The sequence below is a fragment of the Phlebotomus papatasi genome, chromosome 2 (genome assembly GCF_024763615.1).
Source record: "Phlebotomus papatasi isolate M1 chromosome 2, Ppap_2.1, whole genome shotgun sequence".
NCBI lineage: Eukaryota > Metazoa > Arthropoda > Insecta > Diptera > Psychodidae > Phlebotomus > Phlebotomus papatasi.
The window spans coordinates 29,431,854-29,445,242 of record NC_077223.1 but is presented as its reverse complement, the minus strand read 5'-3'; the positions used below and the strand labels follow the sequence as shown (position 1 = coordinate 29,445,242).

Below are 13,389 nucleotides of genomic sequence, written 5' to 3'. Positions count from 1 at the left end.
AATCAACCTTTTCCTATAGGGATAGGTGTACAAATTCCTTATCCCAAATAGCACAAAATAGAGCATTAATAGGTCCTGAGAAGAATTCTTAAAGTGCCAATAGGTGTTTCTTCGACTCTGTGTTCTTTAAAGTTATTAATACATTGATTCGAAAAATATCATTAGCATTGCCTTTAGGTTCAAAATTTAAAATTTCATATTCTGAGTTTAACACTACACAGAAAAAAAAAATTTTGTAAAAATGTTCGTAAATGTTTGTGAATTCCCATGGCGGAGTTACGAAACGCTCGTGAATCGTATAACCTTACAAACAAGTTCCTAAAAGTTTGTACTTTTTTCACAAACATTGTTCGTAGCATGATCACTTGACGAATATTTTTTGGACTTTTACAAACTTTTGTTCGTAAATGTTCGTAAACACACAAAAATGTTTGTAAAATTTTGTCATTTGTTCGTAAAATATTCGTCAGAAAAACAAAAATTTACGAACAAATGACAAAATTTTACGAACATTTTTTGTGTGTTTACGAACATTTACGAACAAATGTTTGTAAAAGTGCAAAAAAATGCTCGTCAAGAGATCATGTTACGAACAATGTTTGTGAAAAAGGTACAAACTTTTACGAACTTGTTTGTGCGTTATACGATTTTTGAGCATTTCGTAACTCCCCCATAGGAATTCGCATACATTTACAAACATTTTTACAAAATATTTTTTTTTTAAATGACAAACCGTGCTAGGGTAGAATACTCAACAAATTTGTCTTGGGAAAGAGTAAAATATTAAAATTCAAACACTGAAAAATATATTACCTGTATTTATTTTAACCCGGTCAATTTAACCGGGTCTTGGTAGGTTTAGTGTTAAGGTTAATCCTTATAATTTCACATACAAAAAATCAGCCTTACTTAAAAACAGGATTTAAAAATTAAAGGTATTTATTGGTTGATTGCAAAATTTCGAATTTAAAATTTTAACTTGTAATTGGGTTATACGTAATCGGCCAAAAGTTCCTTGACAAAATCGACAAAACTATATTCGAAAAATCATATAAGGTAAGGTACTCTCTAGTCGGCCGTTTAACAAGTCGGCCACTATGTGTTCTTCAAGTCGGCCGGTGGAATTATTTATTCATATTATATAATTAAGCAATAATATTCCAGGAGTTTTATAACATCATAAGGTCAATAATTGTATAAATAACACAAATGACCGAGAATACAAATGAAATTAGACACAAAACATTAAAAAAATTATTAAAAGTCAGAGGATTTAAATTTACCTTAAGCAATATTGGTCATTTTTCAGCATATTTTGATGTTCTTTATAATATTCATGACATTTTTTCACAAAGAGTTATTCGATTTATTACCTGTACAGATTACTTTAGCAGTCAAATTTTGAGTCAAACCGCAAGTTGAGAACTTTAACTAACTCACTGTGCAATAAATTTATTTTCAATTTTGATAAAAATATTAATTTTCTGTCTTAAATGTGAAGGTGTGAAATTTTAAAGCCATGTTCCTCAATTCGGCCGGCTAAATAAAAGAATAAAAAGAATTTTTTCCTTACAATTTTTTGTTTTCTTAAAATTACTATTCTTTAAAGGTTTTCTTTCTTTCTTTCTCAATATCCTTTTCTAGTCCGTAAAAACGTTACGGGCTTTTAAAATTTGAAAAATGGGTGGCCGACTAGAGGAACCCCAGGTGGCCGAGTAGAGACACGCTTATATTGAAGTGGCCGAATTGAGAAACACTCTACATTTTTAAAACATTTTAATTATTTAATAATCTAAAATTATTTTATCTCCAAATAAAGTGTACAATCAGATGGACAAAGATCTATACTACAACTTAGGGTGAAAATTTGATCAAAACAGGCAAATTAAATGTCCTTTTACATAAGTTTTTCATAAAATCCATCCTTAAGTGGCCGACATACAGCCCCTTACCTTAGAAAGAATTATGGAAAAACTTACTGTTTCAATTTTTTTTTCTTTTCGCAAATAAGTTGTCTATAAACTAAAGATGCTATTTTTGTATTTTAAAAAATTAATTAATTTTATTTCATATCAAAAATAATTCCTTTCCAAAACTTCATAATTTTTCATTGATTGACCAAAAGCTTCTTGACAGATTCGAAAAAGTGACTTAAAATGATCAAATACTTGCAATTAACATCCTGTTTGAGAGACAAATGGTCTGTTTGCACATTTCTAAAGTTTTCAGTATGCAGTTCGAATTTCCATGTATTTATTTGTGATGATAAAATTAAAAGAAAATAATGTATTTTTTGTTATTTTAGAATTTTGGTTAATGTCGAGTTGTGAAGAGTTGAAAGAAGAGAAATCGTTCAAAGATATTGCCGAAATAAATCTGCCTCGTCAATTGTTTAATTTTATGGATAATCAAATAACTGCACTTAAAATCATTAAAATTTATACTGATGAGACACACGTACATCTGAAAAACTATAGGGGAAAGTACTCTCCCTTCGAACGTTCATGCCTTCGAATAATGTGAATTTTCTTTTATTCTTCCTAAGAGACTAACGGATTTCTATAAAAATATTAGTTAGCTTATGATCATTTACTTCAAATTATGTGATAATTATGTGTAAGTCTCTTAGGAAAATTCAAGAAAATTCACCTTATTCGAAGACATGAACTTTCGAATGGAGAGTACTTTCCACTACTGATTCAGGTTTCGACTCAAATGGTTGAAAATCACATTGTAAGTATCTCTGGTCCAGAAATCCAAAATTAGTTGGATGTTGAAGGGACAGGAACCTCTATTGTTACAAAAATCAAGCTCAAATTGAGAAAAGTGGTAAGAATGATTGGATGATGACTCCTAACAATTCATAGGTAAGAAAATCCAATCCGAATAAAAGGAAGCTATTTTACGTAAAACATATTAAAAAATCGAACATGCAACCTTTTATTCAGATCGGACACTATTAGGTATGAATTCCTAGAGTCATCCAACCATTCTTACTACTTTTCTCAATTTGAATTTGGTTTTTGTAACAATAGGAACGCTTGTCCCTTCAGCAACCAAACTGATACTGAATTTTTGGAAGAGACTCGGACATAATCTTATTTCGAATTTGGAAATTTTCTCACTGTTTTAGATGGAAAAAGAAAAATCGTAGTTTTCTTCTGGTACCCATCAGAATGAAATAAATATGTTGATAAATCTTTAATCTGAAAATTTTAAATCTTGAGAAGAACCCCATCATAGGACTTGTCGATTATTCATCGCTTCACTCACAGCGATACATTTGTAATTCATGCACATCTAATGCGTAACTTTGTATAGAGGACTATCAGTCCTATTAATATATAAAGATTATTATTATTATTATTATTATTATTATTATTATTATTATTATTATACTCTACATTTTAAACTGAATACTAGAAATATTTTATTTTTAGCAGAATAATTGAATTAGTGAATAATTGATTTAGAAACTCTAAATTTTAATTAGAATCAAATTAATGTAGAATAATACTTTATTCTAGATTGTTTTATAACTTCCACAAATTTATCTAACTATGTGAGAATAAGTTTGAAGAAGTTTTAAACAATATTCAATAATCTTAGACAATATTGCTTTTTTAAGCTCAACAAACGCAAATCCCGAAATGTTGTTCAACTTTTCTGAAATTCTGGAATTCACAGAAGATTTTCTGTGATTTTTTTTTCCTGCAAGTCTACAACATTCTGGTAGATAGAAATAGTTTTATTCCTCAGAATGGATTTGGATTATTTTCATGAGTTTGACTTCACCATGTTCGTAATAGGAAACATTTTTATTAAAGCTGCAGATATGCACTTCTGTACAAAAATGTGAGGAATTTCACGTTGTTCTTCAAATTCTTAAAAAGTACACAAAAGGTTTTTTTTATTCTGTGTTCTTCGTTGCTATATTCTAATATTAAACTTTTTATAGATTATTTTTTATGGTGATGATGAATCTCTTGCGAAGAGTTTAGTTTAGTTACAATTTAACGTTAAATTGATTGAAGGTATTTTTCTTAAAGTTCGTGATGAAGTTGTCAAACTTTTAGTGGTGCGATAAATCTTGTGTGATATCTATGATGGACTATATGGAAAAAGTAATAGAAATACCGATTTCTAATGTCATTCACCGCCATCCCAAGACCAGAATCTTCGGATGGACTCCTTCCTGTTGCTTCAATCACTTCCAAGTCCACGTCCGATACCTGCAAATCCGTCCATTTTTGAGCTCTTCAACTTTTTTCAATTTAGCAGAAATTTTCTTGTGACACAGCACTAAATCAAATTGCTCTTTATCATTCGTTTTATACATCTTGACTAAATGATTAAGGTGTAACATTTTAGAATGGTGAAATGTATATATTTTTTTAAAGAAGAGCATATAGAATTGTATGTGAAATCAGGCTTGAGTGTGAAATTTAGTTTGATTGCACAAGTTGATAGATTGAAAAATTCAAAAGTGCTTCAAAAGTGTTCAAGAGCATACAAAGATTCATCATTGTAAATAAAATAGTGAAGAAAGATAAGTTTGCTATAGCGTTAACAAGTAGCAATAGAATTCTGCTGCGCAATCCAAATAGAATAAATGAATGTAATATAAAATTTGAATAAATATTTTTTTTTTGTCTTTGCACTCTTGAGCAAATGATTGAGAAATCTTTTATTTTTGTCTGCCAAACGCATTAGCAATTTGCTCAAAAAAAATCGATCAATAAGAAAATTTATAATTTGTATATTTGATGATCATATAACGCCTGGATTTAGAGAAATTTTTATCAAATGTTGCTCAATCGGTTATAATTTTTATTCCTATCGGTTACATGATCATTTTCAGTAGATTTGATACTTAAGATTCTCAGCAAAATGCAATTAGAGGGTGAAAGAAAGACAAATTAGTAATTTGCACTTTGGTGAATATTATTTGTGAAGAAAGAAGATAAATTAAATTGGCATTCGATGATTTTGTTTTTCTTTCTTTTTGTTCATTTGTTTTCAAAGAAAGAAATTGTTAGAAAGTACCTCTTTAACACAAAAATAAGTACTTTCATTCTATTCTTCCTTACTTTCTTTTGTTTGGTTTTCAAAACATTTTATAAAAATCAAAAATTGCATCTTTCAAAGTGGCAAGCATTCAATCAACTCTCATAAAATTGTTGGTTCAAAAGTATTTTAGATGTTCACTCAAAGCTTACGTATTTTGCTAAAACAATTCACAAAGGCATGCAAAATAGCACGTTTATAGGTGATTTATTGTTAAAAATAAATTTCAGGATTTCAAGGATAGTAACACACACTGAAGAAAAGCACGGATGTTAAATATTTACCGGGAGTTCATGTGAATGTGGTAAATCCGTTTTCCGCTGTGGTAGAAAAAGTGAATGGACAGAGAATAGAAGATTAAAATTTTAAGCCTGACACCATAGAATAATTTAGAGTTTTTGCAATAAAATGGAAATAGGACAGTCGTCACTTGGATTAGCATTTGTGGTAACTTTCTAGACCCTTAAATCGGAATCTCTCGTACTTTAAAGAAAATACACAAGCTGATTTAGGTTACAAGTAAATTATTACAATTGCTAATCCAAGTCGTTAAATTCTTTTTTAGATATAATCATAAGGTTTTGTTCAAATTACAGGTTTACTTTAGAACTACAAATGATCATAATTATTAGTCAAATCTTCTAAATTTCCCCATAATATAATCGTTTTTTTTTCGGAGATTATGTTTAATTACAGCTTGTGTTAAATAAAGTTCGGGAACTGTACTAAATTTCGGATAGCTTGCAATTCCGGCCACTTGCTTTATTCCTCAAATTTCCATACATTTTTCGTTTTTGGATACTCTTGAGATTATACAATACAATAAAATTTCGCTTCGGCGAAAGTGATGATGTGAAAAAACTTTGGAAAGTTTCCGGAAGGGCAAGAAACTATGAGAATCAAGGTGGCCGAAATATTACCCAATGCTATATCTATATTTTTAATGATTTTTAAATGTATTATTAAAACATTAGAATATTCCAAATAACACTCCTTAAAAAGAAATAACAAAAAAATCAACTTGTTTAAAAATATTTCATTTCAAACTGACTTTGACACTTGCAATCAATAAATCGAAATTTGGTACGTTTATACCGGGTTAAGACTGGAGGTTTAACCCATTTCCCAAAAGCCACAAACTAAATAACAAACAATTTTGTTGATTTTTCAAAATCTAATGAATAATTTGCCCTTAATATCCAATCCGGAGCAACAATTTCCCCAAAAGCTTGATAAGGAATTAGCGGATTTAAACTGGCTAAGCCTCAGGCCTTTATACCGGATTACTCTTAGTCCTTGAAGTTGAATTGCTTAAAATTTTCGAGCTTTAGAGGTCAGTAACATCAGTCAAGGTTTTATATTTTTTTGCAACTAAGTTTTATCATATTTAATTTTTTTTCAATAAAATTTGAAGCATATAAAATAAAAAAATATATATTTTACATATTCGAAAAAAATGTAATGTAATAAAAAAAATGTTTGTTTTTGAAGCAATATATCAGATATTAATCAAAATTTTTAAGTAAAAGTGAAACAAAAGAATTCTGGAAGAGATAGCCGAAAAGAAAAATGATTGCTTTTTCATAATTTTAATAATAATTATAAGTTATAACGATAATATTGTATTTAAATTGTTCTGCTCTTCAGCCCATATAAGCACTCCATTTTACTTACAAAAGTCTTAGTTTCTAAACAAGGAGTGATTTAAGTAGGGGAAAGTAATCTCCCTTCGAACGTTCATGCCTTCGAATAATGTGAATTTCTTCTACTTTTCTTAAGAGATTTACACATTATTATCAATAATTGATGATAAGCGAACTAATATTCAATAGAAACGTGTAAATCTCTGAGAAAAACTTAAAGTATATTGATATTATTCGAAAGCATGAACGTTCGAAGGGAGAGTACTTTCCCCTAATAATTTTCTTAGACAATAATTCTACAATACCAAAATCTTTATTTAATAAAAGTATTTTCCCAACGTTTTTATTACCTACTTTAATATTTAGTTTATCAGGGATTTGAAGCGGCTTGGAGCCCACAAAATATACTTATCGATATAGTAATGTAAGATAGGTCAAAGAAATATCCGTTAAGGATCTGTTAAAAGTGATTATGATGAACTACACATTCATAGACCTTTCCAATGTAAAGGCACTGCAAACGGTTGAGCCATTTGAGAAATGAATCTTCAACTCACCCGAAATTGAAAAAATAATCTTGCGTAATTTGTGATTAAGATATTTCAAAAAATACATTATGTTTGTGACGTAAATATCGACTTATGGGGGTCTTCCAAAGCCTCCAAAGCACTATCGCTAAACGTTTGGCTTTTAATTCTGGTCACAATGACAGACAGGTTAACAAACTGCGCGACATCCGTCGTATCTGAACCAAATTTAGAATTCTTTTGAATTCGTTTCCTTATAACTTTTATGCTCTTCAAGCGAATAAAATAAATTTTAGTTTGACCACAGCTTGAAGCAGAGGTGTGCAAGAACCGTTTGAAACCGAACAAACGTCTAATGACGTACGTCAATGGTCAAAACGTTACCTGAAGAAACTTATTTTGACGTTTAAAGCCATATCGTCCTTGTTATCCAGGAGTCGTATAATTTACCGTAGATGCGGGTAACTCTCCTCTTCCGGTGACTTTGGCCCCCTCCTGTTCGTAAACTTTTTTTAATTCTAATGTTTAAGAACGGTTCTCACCGATCAGACATGATAGATCGGATCAGTAAAGACCATTCTTAAATTCTAGATAGAAGTAAAGAAAAGCTTACGAAAAGTAGGCGATCAAAGTCACCCATAGGGAACAAATTCACCCGCATTTACGGTACTTTTAAGTCACTTAAGGGTACGTGAATCAAGAATACTAAAAGACAGAATATTTTCTCAAAATTTCTTTTCCAGCATGACCAAAAAAATATTTAATTTAAACTTGGTTATGAACGAATTTAGTCGCTTCTCGACTTTAATGGAAGTGTAAAGTACGTACGAGGCAGGAAAGTAATAAGACTTAATCTTCCACAAAAGATCTAATGCACAAAGTTAATACTAAATAACACTTTATGTTGATCGGTGCGGAATAAGTTTTCCAAAATCTGTTACAGTTCTCGGCTGTTAGAACAAGAATTAGCATACTAAAGCCTTTTATTTACTTTCAGTGTGAAGATTGTATTTTTGTTCAAACTGGACTCTCGAGGGGATGTTGTTTCCCATCATTTGAATTTTCAACACTTCAACCCCTTAAATCAACATTTGGAGCACTTGAATGACTCTTTTTGCAGTTTCTATTGGTTTTTTGTTTTGACCGCATAATTCCCAGAGTTGTTGACATTCATCTCAATGGTATGCTTGTTGAATTTTCAAGTTTAATTCAGCTTAAAAACCAAAGTGTTTTAGTATACTTATATGAATTTAACTTTGTACTAAAGAGCAAGAACATCGAGCTGCCAACAATCTCGTAAACGTTGCCATTAACCCAGGAAAAAAGTATGTAATTAGGAAATCGCGTGCCTCGGATATGGTCACAATATAGTGCAAAACACAATCCTAATCAACTCCTGGAATCGTCGCTTGTGGTTCATGTCGTGTGAGAATTCTAATAAGCTCTCACCGAGAGGAAGAGGTTTATTTTTGAAAAATACTACGTAGGGTGTATTGGATGGTCCGTAGGGTTGTTTGCTTTTAGTTGGTTAAAGTCCATAAACCCAGGACCGATAAAAAATTGTCATTTTCCTGACCACTGCTACACATCGAGAGCATTGTTTGCACAAGCTTCTGATTGAATTGATAATTTGGTAATACTGAGGATTTGTGGGATGAGGATGAAAAACGAGAAATTTCTAATAATGTGAATATATATTACCCTGTGTCGATCGATAGAATCTCTGTAGACGTCTCGCCGATAGACGAGTTCATCGTATCTCGTTCTGTCTTCTGGGAAGATAAGTTCTCGAATTTCCGTGACAAGTGTGTGCTAGGAAGTGTAAGAAGATATTTCATTTCATTGTTAGATTAAGAGGACTGTAATTATTTCGTAATACAATCTATCAAAAAGGATTATTACCTTCTCAGGGGTGTCGAGCATCTCCAGAAGGACAGAAACAAAGGCATCTATGGTCATTGCACGTGCCCCATACTCAGCTATATAGTATGAGAGACTGGCAAAGTGATGGCGAGCCAAAAGGGAGCGCGCTTTTTCCTCCACCATGGCCGATATTGGACATTTTCGTCGGCTACGCGTCCCTGTCGGACTATACGGATCCCACGGTTCTGGCTCCACAGATGTACATGAATGTGGCACTTTTCCCACATCACGAACCAACAGTGACATTCTCTTGTGGTACTTCAGCTGACCTACAGCCTCATCATGCGTCACCTCCACAAATGATTGACCATTCACCTCGAGAATTTGATCTCCAATCTAGTGGAAGAAAACACAGAATTTATCATTCAAAGCAGTTATTGCAGCAGTTACTACAACTTCGAACTTGTCTGGGATTCCAAAACCTTTCAAATAAGACCCTACTTTTAAGAAACGGTTGAGAAATACGTTTTCTAGAGTCTTTTTAACCAGGGGCCTCTCGATATTTCATTTCTCCATACGTTTTTGCATAGAGGCACTGAAGACTATTGGCAAGTTTTTTCTTATGCAGAATTGAGTTATGAGTTTGATATATTTTGAAATTGTGTATGAAAGGCTATCTAAAAATACATATTTCATAATGCTCGCCGAAATAGTACAAGAACTACGAGCAAATTTGTTTAAGTCGTGGTGCAATATCTGCAAAATTTTTACAAGGAAAAGTGAAAAATAGCTTCACTTTTTATTAGGCTTGATGGGCCCTTGTTTTAACTGTAAACCTTGAAAAAAAAATGTTTCTAGAAAATTGTTTTATATGAACGATATATTGAACGAATAGGTAACTTAAAATGGGAGGGAACAAAGTTTATATTTCAAGTTTCTGGATGAACATTACTACGATTATAGTGTGTAGTGAAATTAACGCCTTCATTCCGCATGAAAACCGTAGTAGTTTTTAACCAGGAGTCGACATAATGAATTTCTGCTGTTTCATATTACACAAACAAAAATATTTTGTAAAAATGTTCGTAAATGTTTGTGAATTCCTAAGGAGGCTTAGAAAATGCTCGTAAATCGTATAACCCACAAACAAGTTCGTAGAAGTTTGTACTTTTTTCACAAACATTGTTTGTACTCTGAAAAAAGTTTCTTGTTAAAAGAAGAAACGGATTTTGTTGAAATTTTGTCAAAAGGATGTTATTTACCAATTTGACAAAACTTTTCTTGCATTTTATATGGAAAAAAACCCTTTTGGCAAACTTTTAACAAGATCCAGTAGGCCGCCGATTTGACAAAACTTTTCCATATTTTGTATGGAAGAACATCCTTTTTACAAACTTGCCTTGTTAATATGACGAAACATTTTTTTTTCATAGATTGATCACTTGACAAGCATTGTTTGTACTTTTACAAACATTTGTTCGTAAATGTTCGTAAACATACAAAAAAATGTTCGTAAAATGTTCGTCAGGTAAACAAAAAATTACGAACAAATGACAAAATTTTACGAACGTTTTTTGTGTGTTTACGAACAAATGTTTGTAAAAGTACAAAAAATGCTCGTCAAGTGATCAATATACGAACTATGTTTCTGAAAAAAGTACAAACTTTTGCGAACTTGTTTGTGGGATCGCATATTTCGTAAGCATTTCGTAAGTCCCCGATAGGAATTCACAAACATTTTTACAAAATATTTTTTTTCTGTGTAGTTCATTTTTCAATCCAGAGTTGGATCCTACAAATTTTGCTACTTCATTGATTTATTTTAAATCTAAAATTTAATTTTCCAACGATTAACGCTTAAAATTTCTATCAAAAGTATTTAACAAATGGTCTCTACATTAGAAAAATTTATGTTCATATTGAAGAGTTTAAGCGTAGGGAATTTGCTTCAATATAGACATAAATTTATTTAGTATAAAAAGACCATAAGAATGTGTTCTTCTTTAAATGTAATACTGAATGTATGAGTATTGCGCAACCCATACAACTTCCACTTCAAAACAAATCACTTCAGGCTAAAAAGTTATGATAGCAAAGTTATAACTTTATCTTCAGAGACCTCCATATGTCCGTTAGAGTACAGTGTGCCCTGGGAAGTAATAAAACGCACTACAATTTGTGAAAAGAATCAGTTCCACACGGATAAAGTCCCTGCCGTTACAATGGCTGAGGAAAGAAGTGGCAGCCAAAATCCCGAAAGTGAAAATCGCGAATGGTCAAAATTCTGAAAGGGACGAAATTATATGGAGGATAATGTATAGAATAATTTCCCAAAACACAGAAAATATCCCTTCATATCTCTAGAAAGCGCAGATGCAATTATAGGAGTAGTTATGACGCATGGGAATAGTTTTGGCTTACAGGATTTTGGTTATTGGTATTTTGACCAGGGCCCGGGAAAAGATTTCTTAAGGAGGTTTCTCTAACTTTAAGGTCTACGGAGCGTAAGGTCCATTCGAGTCGCGAAGGTCAAACGCACCACTTCTGATCCTTCATTCCGATAACATAGTCAAATCCTCATCTCCAGGAGGATGCTGAATGTTGTTATATAGTGCTCTTGCTGCTCATGGAAATTTACACCAGTATTCGTACTTCAGTCGTCGTAAAGAGTTGATTCCGAGAAAGTTATGGGTGGCAACTTTAGTTCCCCATTTTTCTTTAAAGTCTTGTAATTATACAGGTTTGCCCCATTAGGACTACAAATCGATTTCTTTTTATTACTTAAATCTATAAATAAACTATTTAAAAATATACCCTAAAAATTTTAGAAGCCATTTAGAAATAGGTAAGATTTTGAAGATACATAGGCGAAAGTAAAGTGTCATCAAAACTTTAAAAACGTCTCTGGTCCACTTCACATTTTACAATTTTGTTGAATTAGAAAAAAAAAAACAAAAAAACGTTTTGACCGAATGAAACAAATAACGGATTATTTTCTTCAGAACTACAGTCTCTTCTACTCCAAAAATATAACGAAAATTTCTTAAACGTTGGTCATTTCTTTATCCTCTAGAAAATAACAGTTAATTTTGACTTCCTAATTAGGGAAACCCCTTTAACCCTCTAACAGTTACTACGAGTTAAGTCACGCATCGAAAATACACTTTTACAAGATTTTAATAAGCATTTACTGCGTTTATTTACATTAAAGAAGAAATGAAAGAAAGACTATGAGTAAAACAACTAAAGTAATTTTAAATGATTAAAAGTCTTGTAATTTTGGTAAGTATTTTTTTAAGCCGTCTTAAAACGGTCTTACCCGATAGCCAGAACTAAAATAATACGATTTTCATGAAATGTTATTAAAAAGACCAGTATGAGTTGTTATGATTTAAATTTTATAAGCCTCAAAATGTTAGGGCCTTGAAAAACCTAAGCATTAGCCGAGAGATGGCTTAGCATAGTTATATTCGAAATAATGGTTAAACTATTTATGTTTCTATCATTTCCCATTAAACTGGCGTCAGTCGGCTTAAGTCGTAAGCGTGTTATGCCCTGGACACACTTACGACTTAAGTCGAGAGACGACTTAGTGGAAAATGATGGAAATGAAGTTTAACCATATTATATCGAGTATAATTACTCAGGTCTGTCAAGGCCCTTAAGGACCTTATAAGTCTTCAATAGAAAATTGGCAGCTAAAAATGCCACCAATCATCCAAATCTGGCTACAGTATTAATATGCGCAGGAATCAATAACAAAATTTTCAGAAGCCTACAGCATCCGGTTTATGAATAAGAATTTGATTATTTCATAAAAATAAAGGAATGAGATTGGTGAGTTCGTACGTCGACTAATGTATTAATTTTTGAACAGATCGCACTCTATAAAACTTGATGCGTTTTTTTAAATATCAGAATTTATACAAAATATCACTGAATACTTTTTGATGTATTATTATATGTATAAATATTAAATATTCAAAATTGATTGAAGGGACGAGATATTGAATTGCTAACTGTGAAGATTGCTTAAAAGGTCGAATACTACATCCCAGAACAAAAATGCACAGTAAAAGCTCTCTTCAAATGTGTTGATTACATTATGTTGAAGCAGTCTGAGGTAATAATTCAAGACCAAAATCGAATTCTCAGATGTAGGGTAAAGTGATACAAGTTGGACATAGTGTTATAAGTTGGACAATTCGCCGGTACAAGTTGGACATGGCTTTTTTCTTGATAAATACATTACAAAATTTGTTTTTAAGCACAAGGAACCAAATTATAAA

General features: G+C 31.6%; 1 protein-coding gene across 1 annotated transcript in view; it reads right to left on the bottom strand.

The window, feature by feature from the left end:
- LOC129803404 (whirlin) overlaps positions 1-13,389 on the bottom strand; it is a 125,962-nt gene that overhangs the window by 48,212 nt on the left and 64,361 nt on the right. The window contains exons 10-12 of the mRNA XM_055849929.1: positions 9,140-9,496; positions 8,939-9,049; positions 5,352-5,387 (exon numbers count right to left, since the gene is read on the bottom strand). Coding sequence (XP_055705904.1) covers positions 5,352-5,387; positions 8,939-9,049; positions 9,140-9,496 — 504 coding nt within the window. The remainder of the gene's footprint in view (positions 1-5,351; positions 5,388-8,938; positions 9,050-9,139; positions 9,497-13,389) is intronic.